Source organism: Haliaeetus leucocephalus, unplaced genomic scaffold (assembly GCF_000737465.1).
Source record: "Haliaeetus leucocephalus isolate CR32 unplaced genomic scaffold, Haliaeetus_leucocephalus-4.0 Scaffold137, whole genome shotgun sequence".
Classification (NCBI taxonomy): domain Eukaryota; kingdom Metazoa; phylum Chordata; class Aves; order Accipitriformes; family Accipitridae; genus Haliaeetus; species Haliaeetus leucocephalus.
The window spans coordinates 1,994,062-2,021,450 of NW_010972573.1; the positions used below are offsets into that span (position 1 = coordinate 1,994,062).

Below are 27,389 nucleotides of genomic sequence, written 5' to 3' on the forward strand. Positions count from 1 at the left end.
AAGAACACGTAGCCTGCTAAAATTTCTCTTGGTCCTTTGGTTTCATTTGTGAATGTCTGCCTGCCTGCTTGTCTGCATAAAATATTGGTTTTGCATCTGAGCTGCTTTTTTTGTGGGTCCATACAACGGTAACTTGCTCCCCCTTGGATATTTGCGCATTGTTTTCTCGTCATACGGTGTCTTCCAGATCTATGCAGACGATGATTTTAATTAGAAATGCTAACTTTAGCAGGAAAGTACCTCCCACGCCCACTCTTTCCACCCCCTCCACACCAGAATGGGGCAACCGCCTCCCCAACACATACATTATTCATTCCCAGCCACCTCAACATGAAATGTTTGCTATTGTTCCCACCGTCCACCCATGTAGCTTATGTTGTCCTGGCATCCTTTCTAGTGAATGGCGTCTGTATACCTCACCTCATGGATTTCTGGTCCCATTCACATACTGGTGCATCAGTTGAGAAAGAGGCTAGATTGTCAGAGAAGAGTGTTCTGATTGGTTTGGGATGATGTCTTTTCTTTTTCCTGGAAGTTGCTGCGTACTATAATACAAACGCAACTTGTTCTTTAGAGCGGGTTGTGTTAAAAAGAGGACAGAGCTGCTGAAGCGCCTGTTGCACATACTGCCCAGAAGTGCACAAGAGAAAGGCAGTATATAAACTGAGCTGCTGTAGCAAAGGACAGGAGAACAGAGAAGTGCAAACATAGTGAAAGGTATGTTGTAATACTACTATTTATTTCTCTCGGTGGCATAAAGTATATTTTCACTAATACTTCTCGCTGAATGCAGTGGATTGCTCAAAAACAGGGAAGATTTAGAAAGTATTGTATTTTTGTGTTGATAAGGAACAAATGAACACCCTGTGTTCTCTAAGATGTGGCCAAGCTGTCTGAAACAGTGCTTCAGAAATATTAGGTAGCTGTCTGTTGCAGTCATTTGTATCCTATAAAAGGCTTGGGAATAATTCTATTATTTGTTCCTCAACATCTGTTCAAGGAGGCTGTAAGTTTAAACCCATGCATTACTTGAGTGACAGTGACATGGACTTGTTATTCTTAAACAAGTTGTAAAACTCTTCTAATTGAAAAGTTGATTTGTAAAACAGGCATTAGGCACATACATTTCTATTTGTGCTTTCAGAAAATTCCTGTTCAAAGAGCTAATCTGCGTGTCTTGACTGTCTAGTTGGAAGCTTATATTTGGAAGTAGATTAGAATGGCACTTGTGCAGAGCCCAGACTTCTACAATGAATCAAGACTGATTACAGTGACACAGAATTTCACTTTTATTTCAGTAGAATTTAAAAATTTCTTTAGTTCGCACAACATCAAAGGTGTCCTTCTAAATAAATATTTGTGCAGTGCTCTATCTTAGGGCATATCTTATTATGTACAACATAATCAGATTGATATGGTATTGCATCAGAAACAGCACATGTTTTGAAATGTGTCTTGTGGGAAAACAAAATGGGGGATATATAACAATATATGTGTTTCTTTGAAGAGAAAGAAGAGTTACAGTGAATGAAGCTCATGCTAATTAATAAAGTTGGACAGACACTATAGCTTTTCTTGAAATACTGAATGAATGTTAAACCAGATATCAAAAGTTTCATTGTCCTTGACATATTTTTTTCCAATTCACTGTTCACATTTTTCTAGTTTATTCAGTTTTTCTTCATAGCAAAATGAATACTGCTACAGAGTCCACCCTCTGAGATTAAGGGGGGGGGAGGGGGGAGGATTATCATTAAAGAAAGAACTCCTGCATTTTTTTAATGAAAGCTGCAAAGACAGGTGAATGCCGGTTAAAACCCTCTGCAAGCAAAGCACTCTGGCTCTTGTGTGTGAGGAAATTCTTGCTTTCCTCCTCCTGCCTCTGACACAGCATGAGGAGCACTGATTATTTTGCTGCTCCATCAGGTCCATCCCTCCAGCTTCCCAGCCAGATACGTTCCCCACTTAGTGAGGTGCCACTGTCGGAGGGGGTCTGTGAGATGTCCACGGGCCAGAGCAGGTAGGGACCCGCAGCCCTTGGGGCAGCTCCTGGAGAGGAAGGCTTTCCTCTGCCCAAATTTTAAGTGTGCAGACTCCTCAAGGTGCTCAGCTTCTGCCCAGGGCAGCCACAAGAGGGTCTTTCATCTCCATTTCACAGTGACCAGAGGAGGGTGTAACCCAGGCACCCAGTGATCGCCCACGGCCATTTGTAGGCGCTTCTCAAAGCTGGGATCCCAGGTACCGTCTCCGCCGGCTGGGCAGGTGGGAGATGCAGGCGGGCAGAGCGGGCGTAGCAGCCAAAGCGCAGGAGGAGAGGAAGACCTTGTTCCAGCCTGGGCCGGCAGTGCTTGAGGCTGCCTCTGTGCGGAACCGGGACACCCCAGCCCTCCGCATCTCCGTGTGCCTCCAGCAGCCTGCAATGCTCTCCCTTTATGAGTTTTTCAAGATGCCACTTCCCTATTTATATCCTCCTGAAAATGCAATTGTTTGCTGGGGCTTCCTGAGTCAGTCCCATTCACTGGCTTGTTACTCTGCCTTCGATATTGAACTAGAAATTAGCAGCAACCGACTTGAATCAGATCTGATCATCTCTTCAGTGCAACTCAAACTGTGGACTTAAAGGTGGCTCATACCCCCTGCCTTAGAGCTGTCCAAGTACTTGACGATGTGAGCTGCACGTGTGTTGGGTTTGCCCTTCCTGGTATTATCAAATGATGCATATTCATGAGCACGTCATATCTTCTAGGGAAAATGGACACCGTGCTCTCCATATGTGTCATATTATATCGCATTACATTATATCATATCACTTTATAGTATATTATATTACATTATATTATACTATTTTATTTTACATGAGTGAAATATTAAGAAATCCAGTCCCCTTATATTATGCAAGTGGAGATCATTCTGACATTAAAAAGTAGAAAATTTCATTTAAGCTGTATTTTCTTATTATCATGTGATTGGCAGGAAAAATATTTCTTGAAGGAAAGATATTCTAGTGGCTGGAGAAGAGGTGATAGATATTTGACAGGTAATACTATGAATTTATATTGCACTTCCATCCCAAGGAATGTCACAGTAATATAAATAGTATATGAATAAAATTTTAGTTTCTTCAGACATATTTTGTGCCTGCAGTTATTCATTGTTGCTAATGAGACAATTAATAGGCTAATGGGCACAAATGATATAATACAGGCATTTAACTCTGCCTTCTGAATGCCAAAGCTACATTAGTAGCTACAAAGTATATAGTTAGGTGTTGTAATTCTTTTATATGTCTTTTATGTACCTCTGCAGAACTGCAGGTCATATCTTCATGGCTCTGTTCACCTGAATATTCCTACTGAAGTCAACTGGAAGGTGTGAATGAGCAAAGCAAGTAATATTTGCCCCGTTGTCGTGGTTTAACCCCAGCCAGCAGCTAAGCCCCACACAGCCGCTCGCTCGCTCCTCCACTGGTGGGATGAGGGAGAGAATCAGAAGGGTAAAAGTGAGAAAACTCGTGGGTTGAGATAAAGACAGTTTAATAGGTAAAGCAAAAGTTGTGCATGCAAGCAAAGCAAAACAGGGAATTCATTCACCACTTCCCATGGGCAGGCAGGTGTTCAGCCATCTCCAGGACAGCAGGGCTCCATCAGGCATAACAGGTACTTGGGAAGACAAAACACTGTAGCTCCGAATGTCCCCCCCTTCCTTCTTCCTCCCCCAGCTTAATATACTGAGCGTGACATCATATGGTCTGGAATACCCCTTTGGCCAGTTTGGGTCAGCTGTCCCGGCTGTGTCCCCTCCCAACTTCTTGTGCCCCCCCAGCCTTCTCGCTGGTGGGGTGGGTGAGAAACAGAAAAGGCACTGACTTTGTGCAAGCACTGCTCAGCAGTAAGGAAAACTTCCCTGTGTTATCAACACTGTTTCCAGCACAAATCCAAAACATAGCCCCATACTACAAAGAAAATTAACTCTATCCCAGCCAGAACCAGCACACCTGTGCAAAATCTGTACAAATCTAGAGAGTTGGCCAGGAGCTTTTTGGGGGAAAATTTGGTCTTATGCACATTGAAACAAGGCAAATCCAAGATCAAGTGCAATAATGTAGAGCTTTGCCATGAGAACTGCACAGGCCAAAAGTGAGAGTCAATGCCAGCTTTAAGTGGATTTAGATAAACAGAAAAATGACTTTGTAGGACATGAAAAAGAACTCTTGTACTCTTACAGTAAGTGTCGATCAATTTTTAAACGACAGAAATAGCTAAGGTCTCTTTTATATCATCTCAACTGACTAATGCAAAGAGGAGTGTCTTACTGTGCCCCATGATGTTGTACAGCACACTGTGATGGAGTCACCGGGGTTCAAACTTTGTTTTATTGAAAATATGTTCTACTTAATAGGAAGGGTCAGTTAATTATTTTTGCTTGGATACATAGACTGTGAACCTATACTCTGAGGCAGGAATCAATGAGAAAAGTGGGTAGGCAGTCCTTATCTTCTCATATAGGGATATGGAAGGTAATGGGGAATAATGGTCTTTTACAAAGCTGCAGGGAGTTTGGCCTAGTTATCACTTTTGTATGCTAACTTAGACTTTAATAAAGTATCAATTAGCACATGCAGAAACAGAAACCCCTTCTGAATCACTAGAACATTGTTTGATGGTCATTTTATGAAGTGAGGCGACAGTTCAATGTGGCTAGGGAGATTTCAGAGTAGTTTGCACCACAAAAGTTTTTATGCTGGGTTCAATGGTACGACCCCCTGCTTGAAGGGGTAGTCTAAAAGAATGCCATTTAAGCATACAAGGCTCTGGATCTGATTTACCTGTCGTGAGATTATTGCTGTTATAGAAGTGGGGACCCACGAGGGCAATCAAAGTGCAGCTGGAGTGAATGCTTTATTCCCACACTATGGCAATCACATTCAAGCACCTTCTGATCATCTCTTTCCTGGAAAGACCAATTTCTTATGATGATCAAGAAAAGCATGAAGTATTTTCTTCACATTTTTTCCTAATTATCATGAGAAGCACTGATCATTCTAGGGTTCATTTGGTATGTTCACATAAGCTTAAAAATATTATCCATGCCTGATAAGGTTTCTCTCTACCACTTAGTAAAACTGACTGGTTGATTTGAGTATTTACACAGTAGAGGCAATTCACAGCATGTGTGGATTCAGCCTAACAGAGGAGGAGGGGAAGAGATGAAAAGACCCAAAGAAATGATAGAAGACTAGACGCAATGAGCACTCATGCATTTTGTTTGACATTATAAGGTGTGATTTTATATGCATTTCAGGGTTATAGAAATGTAGGACTTTTCTAAATTCTGTCTTTTGCTTCTGATACAAGATCAGAGGTCACCTAAACAACTTCCAATAGACTACTGTCTAGCCTTTTCTTAAAAGCTAAAAAAAATTGAGATTTCACAGCTTCTATCAGTCATCTGTTTCAATATTTCACCCCCCTTATACTTAGAGGTTTGATTTGCTTGTAACCTAAATTCTTCTTGCTTCAAATTAGGTTTATTGCACCTTCACCTGTCCCTAGAAACTAAGAAGAAATGTAGATCACGCCTCTTCCTATTATACCTGTTAGTATGTCTTACACTTTTCTAAAGTCTGCTTTTATGCCCTCCCACAAATTTCTTTTTTCCAGACTCAGCAAATAGAATTTTTATAACTTTTTCACAAGTCCTGTTTTTCCAGACCTCTGCTCAAATTTCTTGGTCTCTTCCTGGCAGCAGTATGGGAGTCTGTCCATACCTCCTTTCAGCTGTGATGTGCTGCCTTTCTGTGCTGAAGATGCCAGTAAAAGTGCTTCACATACGCGACCTGAGCAACTTGCCCAACATCCTGTTGACACAGCACAGAGCAGCATTTTCCTCCTGTGCAACAACCTATGCATCAAAGTGTTGGCTCCTGTTCAGTTTGTCGTCAGCTCCTTTCCTACAATGCTGACTCCTAGGCCGTTATTCACCCCTCTCTGCCTGGGCATTTGATTTTGCCGTTCCAAGGCTTGTGCTTCCCACTTGTCCTTACTGAACTTTCAGGTATTGATTTCCTACCATTTCTCCAATTCATCAAGATCATTTTGAATTCTAACCCCATCTTCCCAAGTGTTTACAACATCTCCCAGCCTGATGTCATCCTCACATTTTGTAACCGTATTGCATCATCCAAACTGTTAGCATAAACATTGAATAGTACTGGTCATGAAGAAAAATCCTGCAGGACCACTTGCTGTTGACTCCCAGTTTGACACTGAGCTACTGACAGTGGTTCTTTGAATTGTTTTCCAGTCTGTCTTAGTCTCATTTCACCTGGGCCATATTGCCCTATGTTGCCTTCGACAATGAGTTGTGGAGTTGTGTGAAACATTTTACGAAGGTCAAGATGTATTGCATTTTTCTCATCTCACACCTGCTAGGCCAGTTATCTTACCAAAGGGAGGAAAACTAGGCTGTTTTGTTGTCAACTTGTTCTTCACAAATCCATGTTGGCTATTCCTTAGCACCTCATTATCCCCTGGATGCTGAAGAATTGGTTGTTCGTTCCAGTAATTTTTGACATATTGAAGTTGGAATGAAAGCTCTGTAGTTTACTGGTTCTTCTTCCCTGCTGCCCCCTCCCCCTTTAAATATAGGTATCATGGTTTCCTCTGCCAGTCCTCTAGGAACTCATTCATCTTCTATAATTGCATGAAGAGAATCACTAATGTTTTGGCTATTGCTTTATCTGGGTTCCTAAGTACCTGAAGGTAAATTCTGTGTGGACTGATTAATTCAACAAGAGATTTCAAAAAAGTAGGTTACATGGCTTGAGAGAAGACAGAACATAATATCTAAATATCCCATCAATTTTCACTGGACACTAGATCAGGCTTTTGGCTGAGATCAAGCTAAGTTGGTAAAGTAAAAATGGATCCATCCGATTTCTTTATGCTTCCTCCAAATTTAAAAAGAGAAGATGTAGTAAAAGGCTGAAAATCTGGGAGAAATTGAAGGTGATATTTATACTGCCACATTTTTTAAAGAGACAAAATGATTCTTCAGTCAAAAGGAAGAAATCAAAACTCATGCTTCAGTGCATAAACCAATCACAAGGGTCAGCTAGGAATTCTTCTCACCATTTTCAGCATCTCACGAGTACAGTCTTAATTTTTTATGATTAACTAAAGATTATGTATCAAGCAATATCACATTAATGACCTCAACACAGAGCACTGGTGCATATTCCTATTGTTCTTTATTTTCCACTTCTCCTTCCCCTCTCTGAAACTTCAAATACAAAATATTTAATTGTTCAAATTTCTCCCACAAAGAGAAAAAAAACCAAAATTACATGAAGGCTGGATTTTTCAGCTTAACCTGGAAGCAAAGTTTCCTTGAGCAACTGTCTTTCAGGCAAGTTATTTAAGTTTGCATGCACAAGTCTTTCGTCTCATACATTTTCCCAGCAACCCATAGCTCAACATCTCAGAAAAATACCACTTTTTCTCCTTTTCTTACACATTCTCTGGTTAGGATTTCACTTGTGTCAGACTAGAAGCCTACTCCATTTCTACTTGGCAAGTACTATCTTTCCAGTTTCTTGGTATAATCCTCTTTGCTGCTATTAATCACAGCTATTCTGATGTCAAGTTTCTTTTGTCAGAATTTCCTTCATTTCTGAACTATCACCTCCAAAGCATAATGAGAGGGAGTTTAACTATTTGGAAGTACCAGTTATAGGAAATATCCAAAGGCAAAAATCTCAACATTAGAGTAGAGATCTGGTTCGGCAGGGCAATCCTGATATCTTGAAAATGTACAGTGCAGAACTTGCTAATAAAAATGTAGATCCACAAGTAAGAAAGAATAGATTTAGCAGGTAGGTAAGAAAAATCTTTTTGCTGCAATGCACACACAGGAGACCTAACAGCAAAGCTGCAATCTCGTTTGAGAAGGTCTTCCACAATGTATTTTAATTTGCTTTCCTTTAAGCAAGCCCTCCTGCATTTTCTGCATTTCCTTGCTCTCTTTTGATTGCATATTTGTCAATCTGTGTCTGAATTCTTGAGAATTTAGAAAGGATCTTCAATCTATTTGAGGGATTACATGAAGTGACTACCGACAGTGGGAGAAATGGGCCTTGTTGTCCCATGCTGTCTGTAGGGTCTTCCTGTGTTTATGTGCTGTGGTCAGGGTCATTAATTCTTCATACACTGGCTGAAGTCTCCCTACCTAAAAAAGAAGTACACTTAGATATTAAAGAGGGCCCAAATGACCTGCTGGTAACTACCAGTGAAGAACAGTGAATGGAAGCCATACCTTACTCTCAGGTCCATACTCAGAATTTGCACTGGTGTGCACCACTGGATCACTAAAGAAGGCTTTCAGCAGTGGGGTGGTCCCTAGAATTTATATATGGATAAAATTTTCCTGTAAGGTTATTAACAAACAAGCGAAGAGGAACAGAACTACAAAGCCTGGTTTGTTATAGTTATGTCTTTTCCCCATAACTCTTCCTTCATGCACACAATAATTCCAGCTCCTTCCAGCTCCCTTGCCATACCAGCTTTTACCTCAGTTACTACTCTGGAACTGCATGCAAGATGATCACTTGGTCAAAGAGATTGTATAACTGCCTATCCTTTCCTCACTGGGAGCATTAATCTGGATCTCCATTCCCTACTGTACCTGCTAATTCCCAGGGAGCAGATAGAAATACAGTAATCCTTAGGATCTCTACCTGTCTTTCACAATATTAATGGAATATCAATGCAATTATATCACTGCATAAACTCATTTCCTTGGGAAGTCAGACTCAAAACAGCTGCAGAAGATCCTTCTCTGTGAAGAAGGACAGCAACCAGATGGCTCACAGCAGATAATGCAAGGGTGGGAATTTTGGCCAAGAATACCTCAGCTCTTACAAAAGCTGTTATTACATCAACATTACAGATTGAATACTAAGACAGATGGAGTGAAGGGTTTTGGAGTCTCCTCTGAAAGATTCACCTGTAACAAACTGCCAAGCCAAGAATTTGCCAGCAAGACGAAGCCTAAGAAATCTTTTATATTCTAGTAAATGCTAGTTCTTCTTAGCCATTAAGAAATCCAGTCAGAGGAACCGCTTCATCTAGGATACTCACCTTCTGAAATGGGAGAGACTGGCAAAGCTGGGAACATGTCCCAGCAGTGGATTATGAAGAAGATGGAAAGTAGATTAGAGTCCTCTTCATGAGGGGTGTGGTTAGTGCATGTCACATTTACAGAGGACCATTAGATAACACCTCACATACACTCCCTGTGGAGAATGCAACAATTGAGTCTGAAGACCAAAATCTGGAGGCTGGCATGCAAACATCTGAGGTTGTTTTTCAGGCTTTACGAACCTTATTCTTGCTGTATTAGAACGGTTCTGGGACAAATGAGATCAGCACATCTTTACTCCTTCTTACTTTATTCTTTCAGCTTGAAAGTGTCCTGCAAAGGCTAGGCACTCATATTCTGTATTTCTAGAACCACTCTGAAGCTAGGTGGTAAGAACAAGGTAGACTCTTAACAGTTCAGATAGAGAAAGAGGCTGTAAGACTTCTGTTTCTTTTGCTGGTTTGATTTCATCGACAGCAGCTTGAGTTTGGCTTGAAAATGTTCATTCTGTTGGTTAGCTGTATGTCTTCAGGCTCAGACAAGACAATCAGAGAGGTCAAGACAAGGTACAGATGCCAGTGTTGTACAGCTGAAGCAATATCAGAGTCAAGAAATATGAATTAGAGGAAAGATTTTTCACCTCTTAGAGCACCTACAGCTGTTTTGTAGGTTAAAGATGATCCTTTCTATATGAATACAGCCACAATTAAAAAAAAAAAATCAGAAAAACAAAACAAAAACACTATGTGCCAGTGGGTGCATACAATTATTATGAAAGATGGCCAAATATTGTTTTCTGGTAGGAAAAAGAAATTACCTATTCACTTCTTTGTCTTCAACAGCTGCTTTTGGAAGTGGGTTGGTTTGGGTCCATTTCTAATATGTCAAAATGCTGTATGAAATGCCAAGTTAACCAGGAACATAGTCATAATGAAAGTAGGAAGTTGTCTTCCCCAGTGACAGGACATAGGCCCTTACCTATCATTATTTTTGATCTTCATGCATGGGAAGAAATATTACCTCTATCTGCTCCAGGCAAACAGCTGCTTCTCATATCTGTCTCCAGATAGGAGATAACACTTTTTCCATCCTTGGCACTTAAGGGGTTCAGAGAGCCTTATTGTCTATCCAGCAGCCATGGGATAAGAAAGAGTCTAGTTTTCACTGCTACGTGGAAATATGTCATATTCTGGGGACTAGCATACCCAAAATGCAATGTTTTGTAGCTAGAGAACATGATCTGCTACCATAGCCACTACGCAGCACAGACAGGGACACCTCAGGTTTACAGTGCGTTCCCAGCGTACAACAGGAATGGGTGTTATCCCATTGCAGGGGAATGGCAGATCAGGCAAAGCACCTGCTCAGGATCTGGAAGAGGGGAGGGACATGGGCAGAAGGAAGCAAATGAAAAATAGAGGGAAGGCCTAAGTACATTTTTCTCAAAGAGGATGGTAACATTTGTCAGTAGGTCCTGTTCAGGGCATAAGTACTCCGGTGCCTAGGGCAGCAGGCTGCATTCCTGAGCTTTATTCCTGCTGGCCTCTCAGCTTGCAGAGCTTCAGTTGTCACAGCAGCATTCACAGTCTTATCTTATTGCCTTCGCAGAAACCCTGGCTTTCCGACACGCACCAGATCTTCACCCCACACCTGACCCATCCTTCTCCTTCCTCCTTTTTTATAGCACAGGAAATTCCACATTTCCCACCCAGCCCTCTCATTCTTGGCAGGAAATTACAGATTTTGCCTATACTGCTTAGGAGCCTTGAGACAGGTCTGAGCAAAGGCTCCTGGTACAGCTGCAAAGCCAGCAAGAAAGGTCACACTTTGGGGGACAGGAGGGACTTTATGTTTTTAAAAAAAAAATATGTGCTTTAGAGGGTTATCACATGAACATCATATTTACACGAACATCAAGTCACAATTTAGAGTCAGTTGTACAGGGTTTTTCTTGACAACATGGCAAAAGTAGTCAGAAGACTGTGAGAACTAAAAGGAGTTTTTCCTTAATAGTGAAAGCTTAATTAGTATGATTTTCACATGTATTCTATATTTTTGCACATCCTTGATTGAGGAGGGGTTGTTTTATCTGGCATTTATTTGGATTTTCCAATGTATTTGCAATGCCTTGCTTAGTTCCTGTTGAGGCTGACTTCAGCAGAGTTAGTTAGACCAGCATGGAGCTTTTGAAACCCTCTTGTACTTCTGTCCTGCTCTTTTGCGGTATTATTTACAGTACCTCACACTGAGTAAAAGCTGGGGATCAGATCCTCCCCTGATGCAAGTTATCATCATCATTTTATTTGGAAATGTTTACTTTGTGATTGTGTGTCTGTGTTTCATTCTTTTTGATCTTTTTATGCGTCTATAGCCACAGGCTGGGATTTATATGATGGGACTCCCTCTGTTGTTCTGTGGGATTTTTCACTCTGCAGGCACTCTGTAGCTTTGAAGGACTTCAGATCTTGAGCAAAATGAGTTCACTGATGTGTCCCAGGAGAGATTGTTGAGTGGTCTGTAGATGTAATTTTATGACAATGGATTGTATTCTGAGTTAATGTTTATGCGCCATATGGTATGTTGTCAAGTTTCATTGTATTTATGAAGATTTCAATAAAATGAAGTAAAAATAAAAACACATGTTCAGGCCCAGTCTATTTTCAAGAAAAGTAACAAATGCCTCTAGATTTTTCCTTTTAATTTAAACTTGCCCAGTAAGTATAGCAATAGGTAATAATGACAGTAGGACTGGCCTGGGCCAGAGATAAAACATGTGAAGCTCTGGAAGCAGTACAAAAACATTTAGGACTATAATCAGACAGTCTGTTTAGAGGTACCTAACTTAGGTACTGCAAGCATTAGGATTTCTAAAATGAGACAAATATTGCATAAATTGCTTAGGAGATTTTAGATCCTGTCTCAGTGGAGCCTCCATCCCTGGAGGCTGGTGTCAGGTACCTGTTGCGGGTGGTCGGCCTCGTGCGGAATACAGCCTACACTTTCTCACTGACTGGCGCTCCTGCAGGGTTCTTGCAAGGGCATTTTATGACAAAGCCGTGAGCAACTGAGGGCACAGGAAACCTAAGTAATCTGTGAAAACATAAAAGAATAATCCATTTAATGGGGAGTAAAAAACTGCACAATACTTACACCCCCACCTTGGATTTAAAATATCACAAGAAATTCAAGGAACAAAGTGAATAGCTCACTTGGAGAATTCTTTTCACTCAAATTTAATTTCTTCCTACTGTGGTCATTACTGAATTGTTTGGTTTCTTTTGGCAAAATGATGGGGGAAAACTCTTTAAATGTGTTGTTAAACACAGAAATAATTTTCCATTAACATATTCCTAGTGCAGTGTACGTGCAGCTAAGAAACATTCACACATCTATGCTAGAAATATCACATGTATTTGTGTATTTATGTACAAAGAAATTGGAGGAGGGAGTTTAAAAGTGATTGCCTCTTTCTTCCCCACTTTCTCAGTGTAATATGTCTCCTGCAAGTGAATTGTCCCTGTTCAGGCAATGTGCCTGCATGGGATTCACTAAGGTCTGTAGCATGAATGCTGGGTCTACATGGCAAAATCCATTGGAAGGACCAGGCATAAAAGATATAAGCATGTAATTAATTTTATGAATGCAGATAGTCCACTGACTTTCTGGGAGACAGCTTGCTCAATGTGACGAATACACTAAGCATGTGTAAACATTTTCAAGTCTGAGCTTTTGGACTATAAAACCCTTGGCATTCATGCAAATATGTATTGAGCACAATATATTTCAATCCCAGTGGAACTCTCTGGATGCCCATATGGTCATCCAAACTATTAATATTTTTATCCTTTCTTTGGAAGTGCTGTTTTTGTCAGAATTAGAAGATAAATGGGTCACTTGCAAGAAAAGCTAGAAGTTGGTGCTGGCAGATATTTCTTTTTCCTTTTCATCTTTGCCCAGAATTAGATATTCAATTAAGAATAGTTTAATGTACAAATATGTGTTGGGGGGGGTATCTTTAAAATTGGAGCATGAAAAGTAGATCACACTTGGAATATGCCTACTTTAATTCATAATATGGGCTAAAAGAGAAATTTGTATTTGCATTGGTGAGAAGTGCATTATTGTGACTCTTTTGTCTGGAACAATTAGTTAGTTCGTTTGTACTGTGTATAGACCACCAGTTGCACAGGGTTCAATCAGATCTTCACGGGTCTTTACGAAGCCAAAAGCCATATTTGTAACTGTTGAGTGACAGTAAAAAGGATTTTCAGCGATGTTTGCAAGGCAAGAACAGAGAAAGTAACCTAAACAACTGAACTGATAGTCAAATATTCATCACAAAAGCAGGGACAAGAAAGGCATTCACTTTGGGTCAGGAATCTAAACTGCACAGATGCAGCTAAGCCTATTACAATGGAGTACTCAATGTGGGTAACGAACAGGGTTCTGAAACATTTAAATTTTTCTTGAAATATAAAATACCCTCTGCAAAAATCCCACAGGTTTTGGTCATGCAATCCTCCTGGGTTTGATAATTTTTTTGTGTGAGCAAGGAAAACAAGATTTCCCTCCCTTTACTGCCTTCAAATCCTTTGCACATCCCCATGCTGAGCCATGAAATGTGTTTCTATAATGTATTTCATATGACAAGCAGAGGCTCATCAATTCCATCTTTGCAGATGTCCTTAAGAACCAGTTTTGGGAGGTTGCAAGAAACAACTTGCATTAGAGAATATTTAAGGTTCAGTTCTGCCTCACTCAGTCATGCCAACAAGTGCTTTCCTGTATGACTGGTCCCCCTGATCTCCCTGCAAGGAACTACCCAGCCTGAGGCAGAAGAACAGACTCTGCCTCAAAGCCTGTGTCATCCATCTGCATCAAAAACCGCTAAGGTCCACTTAAGGCTAGAGATCCCACCAACCTAGCACACTCAAAGCATATGGCTATCATCCTAACCAACTGTCGTGTCTACAGGCTGTGTGACCCCATACTTATCCATCACACTCAGCTGGTGAAGAAGCCATCTGCATGAGTCCTCTGAAAGACTCAGTCATCCATGACCTTAACTGTAGCTCAGCCATCACTTGTGCTACCACACAACTCAAACCCTAAATGTGTGTGAGTGCCTTTTGCACTGCTGAGAAATACTTTGCTTGACCAGTAGGCCTTGCAGCTCCAGAGGCCAATAGTACACGCCTGGGGCTGGTGAAGCTGTGGGTAAAGAGCCCCAGAGAGATCAGCAGCACCTCAAGCCAGAAGTTAACAAAGGTCTTTTTCATTCTTTTAATACCAGCTGAGGACCTGAGACAGAAAAAAAAAATCTCATTCTCCTTCAGCCTCAGAGATAGAGGAACTATTCTTGATTAAATACTGCTATTAATAGTATTAATTTGCCTTTAGGCCAGAAGCAAAATGTGATGAGTTTGAGCCTGCTTGCTCAGAGTTTTGGAAAGGCATGAGATACCAGAAACTCTGGTATTAACAAAAAAGATTCTGTGCCACCTCAACACTAGCGCTTTCTTCTGTTCCTACAAAAATATATGACTACGTCACCGTGGGCTGGCATTAAATGGAGAAATTACTAGTACTCAGGGAAGGAACACCCTTTTACAAGACTTTATATTACTTAATGGCAAGTTTCCTGATAGTTGCCATACCCCAGAATGAGATTGCATTGGGAATAGGAAATGCTCTTAGGGATGTTGCTCCTGGGGGCCACTGAGTTGTACACTCTTTTCAAGAAAGGTTCCTCATGGAACTGCGCTGCGATGCCAAGTGACATTCAAATGGCAAAAGCTGTTATCACAGAGAGCCTGAAGCATTTATGTCCCTGATCTTGACCTTTATTTCACTGCTTCTACTTACTTTGCTTTCTGATGATATAATGCACACGTGCAGAAAAAGCATCCTGATGATCAGCTTTCTTTTGCTATTGCCTCATTACAGGCATACTGGTAACTCTGCAAGTTTATTTAACCATGTCTTGATACTACCTTGCCTGAGCACTGTTGGCTGAACTTAATTGCAGGAGACATCTGGCACCATTAGTTTTGAATTTGTGGTTTGGGAGTTCACCTACAAACACAATTCTCGTTGCCACAGGAATTGGTCCATCATGTTGTATCACCTCTTTTGTCACATGAACAAAAAATGTAAATGACTTGTACAGTAGATGGAATTTCTTAAAGTAAAAACTCCAGGCAGGACCTTAGCCACTGGATCATAGCCTGCTTCCACTTTCCCTTCCTGTTGCACAGCAGCGGCAGTGCTGAGTTCCCTCAAATCATGTTGAGGGGATGGTGGGAGGCCCTTCCCCACATTTACTTGCCAGCAAAACATGGGTTGTCAGTGGTGTCCCCCTGATTTGCCGAGAAAAACTTGCTGTTGACAACACGCCAAGAGCAAGGTGGATGTACCTATTACGTGAAGAGGACTTCAGCCTCCTTTCGCCAGTCTATATGTATATTGGCTATTGGGAGCTACGGACTCACAGGACAGAGAGAGGCAAGCACTGCACACACAGCTCCTGGACTCCTTTGACTGTGGGTATCCAGCAAGCTAAGCCTTGTCCCTGCCTCTCACAAACAGCTGCCAGCTTCTTCATGAAGTGACAGACACACAGAGATTACTGTGGTCCTTCTGGGCTTGTACTGCTTAGATAAATCCCCATTCTTTGGCTTTGCAGACAATAAGCCCTAGCACATTACATAGCCAATGTCTAAACAACCAGCAGTTCTGTACATTGCTCTGCTTAGAAGAGATTTACCGTGTTCTGTGCTTACAATTTGTCCTTTCTTTGTTGTATCTGTTGAGCCTTAGGTTGTAAACTTTTCAAGGTAAAGGACCTGTTAGTTGTCTGCTGCACTTCACAACTGTATAAACTAGCAGCACTGTGTAGTCATATTCCTTCTGGGCTTTATACTTGGAAACAGTATTTTGTGTAGTAATTAGTCTAAGATAGATAGTTATTTTGTCTTTACTTCCCCTGTGGACATCTGTTCCAGGCTTAAGCTGCCTTTTTCAGATTTCTGCCGACTTTTGGATTAAATTCTGAATTTCTGTTTCAGTAGATTTCTAAGTGTACTCAGTCCTCCAGTTCTACCAGCTTGGATGCTGGGGAATTTTCAAACACTCTCTTCTTCTCTGCTGAAAGCATTGCATTGTCTCAGTCTTCACTTCAAAATATTATCATGCAACACTTTAAAATATTTTTTATGATTTTGAAACCTTTCAAGGATTTCAAGGAAGTTAGAAATATTTGACAGATATCTTCTGCTACATTTTATTTCCACAGGACAAAACAATTAATTAAGCCTAAAGACTTAAGCATAAAACAGCAGTAAAATGAAGTGTGAACTACTTGCTTAAGCCTCAGAGCCCCATACGCCTTTCCTAATGAGTATGGTTTTCTCCTGAAAAAAAGATAGAAGAGTTCTTAAAAAGGACAGCAAAAATACTAGGCCCACAGAGGTTGTATGGAGTGTTTTGACAGAGTAACCTGAGTGCAGGACTGCATCATTAAACTCAGCAAAATAGTGAAGGAAATGTTTGCTACAATCCACAGCCTGGAGTGAGGTCACCAACTAAACTGACTTCATGGTAACAAAAGATCCCAGACTGATGAGAAAGTGTCCTCTGATAGAGGTCAGCATTCCTCTGCCTAAACAGGTCTTTGAGGCTGGTGGAGGAAAAAATGTGTTAGCTTGACTTGCTTGGACATATCACACAATAGCATGTGACCATCAGCACTGTGAAAGCTTTTGTGGGTCATAAAATGATTAACTGACCATTCAAATTCTAGAAATGTTGCATTTTTAGCAGCAATCAGCTCCTCAGAGAGGAGGCAGCAGGGTGTGAAACCTGAATTCAAGGAACAGGCAGGTTTAAAGAGTAATTAAAACTAGAAATAACTTGGAGCTGCTAGAAGTTATATTCAAGGTTTGCAATATAGCGGTAATATCTCTATTTATGTAGATGTGTGAGTGCACGTGTGTGTAACGACAATGACATAATTTCCAAACAGAAAGAGAAAGATGGTTGCCAAAGTGTTCACCAGCTATTATAATTTTGCAGAGTGAACTGTTTTTAAATATTCTCTAAGGACTTCTGGTCATAAATATTTCTAAAGAATATGCACTTAACTCATGCCAGTCAATACCATAAAGCAACACCACAGCTAAGTTAGCAAAGTAGAGGACTGTTACTTATCGACTAACCCCTGACAATTCTTGTATCTAAGGCTCCAGTTCTGCAGCTTATATGGTAATAGTATTCCTAGTTTCAGAAGGTGTGCCTCCTGATATTATATTTTTATATAAAAGATTAAATATTTTATAACATATTTGCCTATTGAGAAAACTCTTTCGCCTTGGGGAAAAAAAAATCCTCTTATGAATTTCCTTTAACTTTACAGGAGACTGCCATTCTCAGAACCACGATCTCTCTTGGACATTTCAAAGGACTACACACAGGACCTACTTTCTCCTCAAGGGACCTAAGATACTGTGTTTTGACTTTTAAGTCAGCCCTAGTAAACGGATGTGGACTTCAGGTAGAATGAGCAATGCAAAGAACTTGCTTGGACTTGGTGTCTCCTTGTATTTTTGGGGACTGATGGACCTTACGACAACTGTGCTGTCAGGAAGTGCCAGGCCCCTCATTGAAGGGCAAGAAGACAACCTGTCAGACAAGCTGCATCAGCGTATGAAGCGGAGCTGGGTGTGGAACCAGTTCTTCGTTCTGGAGGAGTACACGGGAACTGACCCTCTCTACGTTGGGAAGGTAAGACCTGCACCAGAAGGGTATCTGGCAGGGTATATACATCTGTGTATCTGCAGACCACAGTGAAACACGGGAAGTTTCTCTAAGTGCCTTCACCTTCTTTCCGGCAGTGAATTTATCCACACTAATTTCACTTCTGCTCCCAAGGGTTTTGACCAGTGTCACCTTCATTTGGGAAGAATTTCTGTTTCAAGGGGCTGTCAATATATTTGCCTATTTCAAAGAGATCTGCTGCTTCAATCGTCATCTGTAATTGAGTTAGTGTTAGAAAATCTGCAGTGATCTTTCCAGGGACTCCTACAATGTCAAGGCAAAGTAAGGTTATATTGACATATGAGGATTAGGAAAGAAAGGAAGAGTTTGTGATCATGTTTCTGTCTGTGATCAAGTCAGCTGGAAGCTGAAATTCACAATCAAATTAAATAGCCAGTTTCTCTTGAAAACTGACATTTCAATTTTTGTTTTCTGCAAATGTCTAGGGTCAGAGTATCTTCTTGCTTACCACAGCCTGACCTCAGATTAATTGGGTGGAATACAGAGAAGTTGCTCCAGATCTAAAAGGGTAGAGGGACAGCTCATTAAATCCAACCATGAAAGGTCCTATTTTTTGATCCCTTATGCCCCAAGAACCCTCACATCAGTACAGATATCCCTAAGCTCACTCCATCTACTTGGTAGTATTTTGCATTCACTTTTCTGTAGCTCCTTTAGGAACAAGCTAATGGAAATCAGACCAGTGATGTCTGCCTTCACAATCTGCCTCACTATAAGCATCCTTCTTTTTTTGTTTTCTGACTGTTTTTAAAGACTCTGAATTATTTAAAGTATTGATCCCGTTGTTCCAAGGATTATAGTCAGCACCAAGTTTGCTTCTAGTCTACACCAAGGTGATAAATCTGGAAAAAGTGGGGAGGGGCAGAGTTAGTGTGCTTAAGTGTTTGAACAACACAGTTAAGATTTTACATGCCTAGAATATCAGATACCACTATGATGAGTACAGACTAGATATAGGTAGATATGAAAAATTAAGAACTAAGAAAGGATGTCAGTAAACAATGCCTTCAGATTTCATTGCTTATTTTTACATGATCAAGGCTCCTTCTTTCCTTCCAAGCTATGCATCTGCAGGAAAAAAAAAAAAAAAAAAAAAAAATCATATACCCAGAGGCCCATTTTGGACTTGTATTTATCATTCTACAACCCCACAGAGCTAAACTGTGCCCTCAGTCACACCAGTATAAATGAAAATGAATCCATGGGCTTCAGAAGACCTTCTCCTGATTTATCCCTGTGTGACTGACAGCAAGATGTGCTCTCCTTCCTCCCACAGCAATGGCATTACTAGTGATTGCCGCCAAATGAGACCTCATTAGTCTTCATTCATCTCTGCACCTAGCTTTTCAGCTCTTGATATCTCTATTGATTAAAGAAATTAATATTTGTTTTCATGCAATTCCCAGCTTTGGAACAAGGGCCAGACATATTATTTCACATACTCAGTTTCATCTGAAACGACTCCAGACTTGCACTGTGAGCTGAATTTTAGCTAAAACAAGTCCTGGAAGAAACCAACTCGTCTTTGTTTCAGACTTGACAGTGTCATTAGGAGCACAAAAACTTGGCGCTGCTCTCGCGCTCACTGCCGCTCGGCTCTGCTGAACGGGGGGACAAAGAGACGACCCTTCATGGTCTGTGTCCACCACACAAAGGCCCAGGCTGCAGAAAGTGAGCTCTCTCCAGGGCCGCCCACGCCACGGCTGTGTTAGCACAGGGGTGCACGAGGGCTAATTAGCTCCCACGGTTAACAGGGCCAATTAGCCCTACGCACTGCTGAGCTAACGTGGCTGGATCTCTCTGAAGGCCTCCCCACTCCGCACCGCTCCGCGTAGGCCCGACACCGGGGAACTCCGCTGCCAAAATGGGCCCCCGGGGGTCAAACGTTTCGTCCTCTCCCGTCCCTGAGCCGGGTGCAGTGGGATGAAAGCGGCGGGGGCTGCCGGGGTGGGGGGAGGCTTCCCCTGCCTCCTACAGCCAACGGCACAGGCTCTCGGGAGAAGCTGCAGCCCACCGCCATTCACCGCCCCGCCTGCGTACACGCTGCCTGTGTCTTAGGGATACTTAGCAAAGGGGGTCAGCAGGGAACAGGCTGGGGCTGAATTAATTGTTCTGGCAGGCCAGCAATTTTTCAGCCCGAGTCTCCCCAGGCCGACTCAGAAATAGCTCTGGCAGGGCTTTGGCGGAGCGGGGTGGAGGTGCAGGACTCCCGGCCTACGGCTCGCTGCTGGCGCCAGCCCTCCAAGCAGCCCTGGGTCCCGGGCCTGGCCGGGCAGAGCCTCTTCTGACCCATACCACCCACAACACCCTGCAACAGCCCGCTCGCCAGGCCTCGCTTTTGTCCTTCTGCCCTCTCCAAGGCCGTGTCAGGAGAAAGAGTGCACAGCGTAGCTCTGGTTGTATTTACTTTGTACTCTAAAGGCTTCCCATAAGAGAGGGGTTCTTCTGCTGCTCTTGTACAGCTGTTTCTGGTTACCTATGGATGACTGGAGCAACCCTAAAAGCATCTTGACTTGAACCATAGGTCCAGGCTTGCCTAATACGATTTTTCAAGGCTGCTATGAAAAATGTACTTTCCTATGCAGCTGTAAGGCAAGGTGCAAAATCTCTTCTGGACAGGGAAATGAAAAGAAACTTCCTGAGGTGAAGTCAGTACAATTTTTGCTTTTCTCCAGTGTTCATGATCCTAATTTAAAGTATTTTAGCTTCAGAGGGTTCCTGGTCCTGTCACAGATAAGTACAAGGCTTCAACTTTCCTAGAGGTAGCCGTTATTGGCTAATAGGAAACCAAAGACCCCACATTTGCTACAGCAGGTATTTTCCACATTCATCCAGCAGCCTAAACTGCATCAGTAATTGAACTGGGGACAGACTTCACCACTTTGCTGTGCCGGAGACTCCCTAACCCTGTTTCAAAGGAAAGAGGCATTTGAACCACAGCAGCTGAATGAGTGAATAAAATGCATTCTTTCTACAGACTATCACTGCAGATCAACCAAACTCACTCATGCATCCTCACAAAAATCCCCTGCAGGTGCTACCTCCCTGGAGGTAAAGGGAGAGCACGTCAAGGATGGATTCACAGCCCAGTTAGTGGAGCTGCACGAGTCCTGCCCTGAGCTGCCCTTGGCAGCACCGCTCTCTTCCACATGCCCTTTGCCGGGAAATGTGTCGTTCAGATGCAGATGTAGCCTCCTTAATCTTTTATACTGTCCTCATCAAAAAAAGCAACCCAGGTTGACACAGTTAACAGTTTCTCAGGAGTTACCAGCTTCGTTCCTCCTGTAGTCCATTCCTTAATATGGAGGAGAGAGTACAAATTAATTCCTCCTACTTCTGTGTCAGCCACATGGCAGCACAATTTATTGCACCACCCATAAAACAGAGCCAATTTAAAACTGGATCACCTTTCCAATACAGTGACTTCTACATACACCCCGAACTGCAGCATCCTCATATTGGGTTTGGTGTGAGCGATGGTGTGGGCTTCAGTCCCTTCAGACACCAAATTCTTTCAGATTTATTGCAGTCTGGTAGTATTATGTCTTTTATGCTCTTCTTTGCTTTGTCTAGAAAAAGCAGGTTATACGAGAAGCTGCAAAAGTGCTGCTAGCGTTTCTTACTGCCTAGCCTTGGTAAAAACCCAATGTTTTTAACAAATCAGTTAGACAGAGATCCTCTTGTACTCCCAAATTCTTATTAGCGTGCCATGTTCATGCCTTCTTTGCTCCCTACAATTCCTTCCAAATAGGGCTTTGGACAGAAGGTGTAATTTAACCCATGATTTGGATTCAGTATCTTCTTCCAAGTCTTTTGAATTTCCCGAACACCTTCTGCTATTTTAAAAGATGCTTTCTTCTTTCTTTCTCTTTTTCTTTTTTCTTTTTCTTTCCCTTTTTCTTTTTCTTTTTCTTTTTCTTTTTCTTTTTCTTTCCCTTTTTCCTTCCCCTTTTTTTCTTTCCCTTTTTCTTTCCCTTTTTCTTTTTTTCCTTTTTTCTATTTCTATTCCTGTTTCTTTTTCATTTTTCTATGCCTTTGCCTTTGCCTTTGCTTTGACCTTGAATTTGACTTTGAATTCTCTCTTTTTCTTTCCTTTTTCTTATTTAATGAGGACTTGTTGATGTTCCAAAATACATTTTCTTCCATCAAGTCCAGCTCTAATTCCCCAATCAGGTCTAACATCTGTATCTGTCTCAGCAGCTGCATTCTCTCACTGACGCTCTGATGCACTAAAACAAATGCCCAAGATGTAGCTTAGTGGTTCTGAATCAATTAGAAAAGCTATAATAGTGTCCTCCTTCTGGAAGCATCCTGTTTACTAGCTCCTACAGTGATAATCTCTGAGTTATGGGTGTTTAGGGTAAATAACGACAACCACTGTCTTTTTTTAAATTAATCACAAGATGGTGTTTCCTGAAGATATGCCAGTTTGCAGTCCTGGCGCCTGCATGTGAATTAATACACATGACAGTCATCTGAATTTAACTGTTTGCCACTGCCAAATTTTTCTGGGCTTGTTCTTCCTCCATTTAGCTGATACATCACCTGAGAGCTGCCAGCATTCCTCCAAAGGACCGATGTCTCTCAGATGCAGTAGCCACTGCAGAGACCAGTGGCAAAGCAATGAAATGAAATATCAGTGACCTGACAAGGCAGTTGTCACAATCTGCACCTCCAGCTCTTGCAGCCACTTTGCAGTGCTGCTGCCCTTAACACTCGGTGTCCCAGCAGACATCGAGAGTCGATGAGCAACCTACATACAGACCTGTCTGCAGGGTGGGACATGCCGTAGAAAAACATACAGATCCCACCTCAGCTGAAATCAGTCTTACCCTAAAATCAGGAATAGGCCCCAGTTTTGCATAGGTCATGTGCTGCACGCTGAGAAGCTGGTAAGGAAAACAACCTCCAGAGAATGAGCATCCTCCAACCAGACCCTTCACTGGGGAAATGGTCTTTCAGCTCCCAAGTCAATGGGAACATGTGGCCTAAAACAGCTGAAGAGCTGGTCAACTGGCATTAGAAATGCTTAGGTCAGATAAGCCAATTTGTCCACATCCCTATAAAACTTTTTCCGGTGTGAGAAGTTATTGTATAGTTTTCAGTGTGTTTTTAAATAGCTCAGAGATGAGATTTCTTCTTTCTTTCTTGAGACAATAGCCTGTAATCAAATGCATCAAGTTTGACTTCTGCTTTTTCACACAGATTATCCATTTCTATTTGCATTCTTTCTTCAAATCCTACCAATCCTGTGTTCATATATTCGGTTTATTATTCCAAGATTTTTCTCTCCAGTACAAATATTTACCTCTGTTTGGCCCCGTCTTCCACAATTATTCCCATATGCCCTTTGAGCTCACCAAAGCGTTAAACACACACTTAATTCTGACCATATTTCTTGAGATAATTAGCTCATATATGCATTTTAAGATGTGCTTAACTGAATCCAGCCCACTTTGACCACTTTCTTTTTTTTATTATTTATCTATTCTTCATTCGTCTCTCAAAATTATAATCACACTGGAAAACAGTATTCACACCTGAACCATTCTTGAAAATCTCATTTTGATTATTGCACCTTAAGTCTATTGCCTTCCTGTCTTTTGGGACTGAACCAATACCATCTCTGGGCATTGGTCTTTATGCTCTATTCCTCAAAAGCATGGAAGTTTGAGCATACTGTTAAGCATCTTCATAGTGTGAGTGAAATTAAGTGATTTGTTTGTCTTTTGATAGTCATTCCAGTATTTCATGGGAACCAGGTGTTTAACAGAATGGTAGTCCCCAGGATGATTTGTTTCTCTGTTTTAGATGATAATTAGCACTGCATTTACTTTTCTTCTGTTCTGTTGCATTCACAGCTATCTGTGGCAGCTCAGAACTAATTAGCAGTCATGCAATAAATCCATTTGCTAATTCCCTAGAAAATCTGGGATGCCTCTCATCTCTATAGTCTGCCATGGACATGATCAAATGTTCCTTGCTGCTTACCTTACCTACTTTTCAACTATAATTCTTTCCTGAAGATGTAAGGATCCAGCCTACTTTTTATCACTAAAATTTTCATGGAAAAAAAAAACCCAATATTTCTGAATCATGACCATTACTCAGTAGCTCTCCCACCCTGCTTTCCCCTTGACCCCAAACAGATTTGCCTTATCTGCCCCAACATCATGCTACGCCTGGAATATCTGACTCCTCTTAAGCCATGTGAGCAAGCACAGCCTGCATCTTTGCTGACCTCACCTTATCCCAAGCCTAGCAGTGAGTCCTTCTCAATGGCCATTGCAAGCAGGCAAGAGATAATTTTTGTGTGGAGTAAAATTTCAAAAAGGCACAGAGCCTGTTTCTTTTCAGGAGTCTCTGCCTTTTCTTCTGGCACAGCTGTGGGTGCAGAAATGGGAAGACAGGAGAAGGTTTCTAATTGCAACTCTGTGATACAGACTTTAGTGAGTATTTGCCTCTTTCAGCAAAACAAGTTCATTAAAACCAGCTTGTGAGTCCCAACAGTGAGACCAAAATCCTCAGGATGCTCACATGCTTCAAGTTTCTCAGCAGCTGCTTGTCCAGCTCATGGTCTAATTGAATCCCGTTCCTTTCCACAGCTCCACTCTGACATGGACAGGGGAGACGGTTCGATCAAATACATCCTCTCAGGAGAGGGAGCTGGCATTGTGTTTACAATCGATGATACGACAGGGGACATTCATGCCATTCAGCGACTGGACCGGGAAGAAAGGTCACAGTACACCCTCAGAGCACAGGCTCTGGACAGGCGAACAGGCCGGCCGATGGAACCAGAGTCGGAGTTCATCATCAAAATCCAGGACATCAATGACAATGAACCCAAGTTCCTGGATGGACCTTATGTAGCCTCTGTGCCAGAAATGTCACCTGTGGGTAAGGCAGATTTTGTGGAGTCTCTTCCCCCTATTTGCAAATTGGAGATGGTCACCAAAACATAAATTCCCCGACTCCTTGGACTCTAGCTTTTGCCCCTTGCGCAAGAGCTGCAGGACAGGAGAGCTTCCCCCAGGGTGCCTGAGTGCCACAGAAGAGGGATAGCAGGCTTTACATTACCGTCAGCTGGGCCCCTCTGAAAGAAAACATGCCAAGGGAAGTGGGAGAGCTGAAAAAAGATGTCATTCGAACATGCCAACCTCAGACAACTTGCAGTAACGTAGTGCCCCTTCTCCCCTGCCATCAGATGGTAGCCATAGTAATGACCGTTAGACAACCATTGCCATCCAGAAAATAACACAATTTTAGGAACCTATTCTAATTCATACTGAGAGCTGAAATAATGTCCAGGAGCTCTTGAAATCATGGAGACATGACAACAATTACTAGCACCTTTGCTCCTTCTAATCCGTGTAAGCCTGCACTAAACACAGTTCAGTGGATCCCAATATTCCAGTACTGTTTGCTGTCCACTTTCAGAGAATGGGATCATGTCAAAGACTGTCCTGTTATTGCAGTGCAGAAGACAAACAGCAGCCTTCCTACCTACACAAGTCAGGAGAAACTGCTTCCATATAACAAATCCAATAGTCACATGAAATACTGTTTTTCTGGACTTTTTTCTTTCTTTTGGAGTTGCTTATTGCTTTTTGGCTCTGTGACATCATTAGAGAGATAATAATACCATATAAATCTCATGTCCTGAAGTTACAGATATGCTTCAACTTCTCATTCTTTGATATTATGTTGGCATAAAGCTAGAGACAGGCATCAAATACAAAAGTTCCATTCAGAAATAATGTTTCTTAATGGTAATGGCTAGCTTGAATCAGCTTTATTTTCCAGTGCGTATCTAATAACACTGGATTTGTTTCTAACACAAAACATTATATAGAAGGCTAGATACATTCATAAAAGCATTGTCTGACATTTTAAGGAGTCAAAACTCACATATATTTCAAACAGTTATGCCTTACCTTCTCCTTGTTCTTGATAAATTACATCACCTGCAAGCCATTATTAGCTTCAGAGGAAGCAGACCTTGAAAACCAATTGAAGAAAAGAAATATATATGCATCTGTGCGGGTTCCAAAAGGCACTTCAGCAGGGTATAATCTCTAGGCCATTCAATGTAAACTGCAGTCCCACAGGGAGATTATTTCAGAGGCACATCCCTTCACGCTCACTATTTGTGTACAATTTCCATCCCTTAGTCAACATACAGCATCCATATGCCCGCTATAGCAGTTCATGATTTATGTCAGCATAGCTATAGATCTTATTTGAGCTGCCTTTAAATAATACTTAAAATCAAGAAAAGGGGAAGAGAAGCAAGCAGTATATAACTACCAGCTCTCTGCAAACTGGAACAAAGTACTGTTAGATCAGCAACTCTGTAACTGTGGTCCATAGAGTACTTGCTCTTTTATATCTTCTTACAGATGCCTGATGAATTTATGCCTATTAATTCCTTTACTGCTAATGAGATATGAGTATGAGCAATAAGTACAAGCACTATGAGCATCAAATGAAGAAGTTCAGTGTGGGAAAGCTCTTGTTGGGCATTTCAATTTATTTTTGAACTGTGTACTTTTCAGGCCAGCATTTTTTCCCACAAGGTCTTACCTGATGGGTTTTTTTGTCAGGCACCTCTGTTATCCAGGTGACAGCAACAGATGCTGATGACCCAACCTACGGGAACAGCGCAAGAGTAGTGTACAGTATTCTCCAAGGACAACCATATTTTTCTGTGGACTCTCGGACAGGTATGTTATTTCGTCACGGAATGAGGCAGCGTTAAAACAGAAAGAAAAAAGTTTCAAGCGGACAGAAAAGGCAAGCAGTTTCTCTGTGGTCAGAGAAACATATTTCTATGGCTTGGAGCCAAGACAGAGCAGCACTGTGAGAGGATTAAAGCAAGGCTGTGGTAATGAGCTCCAGAAGAAGGACATGCTTTCTGCAGTCATATATTCATCTGAATGACCATATTCTGCAGCTCAGGAGCTGGGTGGGTTTGGTGCTGTAAATACTCTTGTTGGCTTTTATTATTGCAACAATGTCTTCAGCACATCTAGTTGGTAACAAGGCTTAGTGGAAAAAAGCAATCTATGAACCAACCAGGACTGCAAAGTGCAAGCTAAAGGATACAGTTATCTGGAGTAGTTTTACCTGAGGGTGTTCTTGTTAATAACCTTAAACTTATCTATAGGACATCCTCTCTGTTTTGCTTGCTTTCTCTCTCTCTTTTTCTGTGTATATCCAAGGTTTATATCCAAAAGAGGAATCTGACAGGTTTTGACAGTTTCTAAAGGGCATCTGCAGTGCTAAGGTCAGAAACTCATGAGATGATAGTCACTGCTGAGCCCTGGGGGACAAAATAGAAAAAACACTGCATAATATACTTCTGAAAGTTAGCAGTTTATGGAGTAGGTGGTCTAGCCAAAGACAAACTTGTA

The 27,389-nt window shown here is 41.7% G+C and overlaps 1 protein-coding gene across 1 annotated transcript in view; it reads left to right on the top strand.

The window, feature by feature from the left end:
- Positions 1-572: 572 nt before the first annotated feature.
- Positions 573-27,389, top strand: part of CDH20 (cadherin 20, type 2) — a 56,181-nt gene continuing 29,364 nt past the window's right edge. Inside the window, exons 1-4 of the mRNA XM_010585982.1 lie at positions 573-717; positions 17,552-17,919; positions 24,579-24,873; positions 26,580-26,699. Of these exons, the coding sequence (XP_010584284.1) occupies positions 17,677-17,919; positions 24,579-24,873; positions 26,580-26,699 (658 nt within the window). The 5' untranslated portion in view covers positions 573-717; positions 17,552-17,676. The remainder of the gene's footprint in view (positions 718-17,551; positions 17,920-24,578; positions 24,874-26,579; positions 26,700-27,389) is intronic.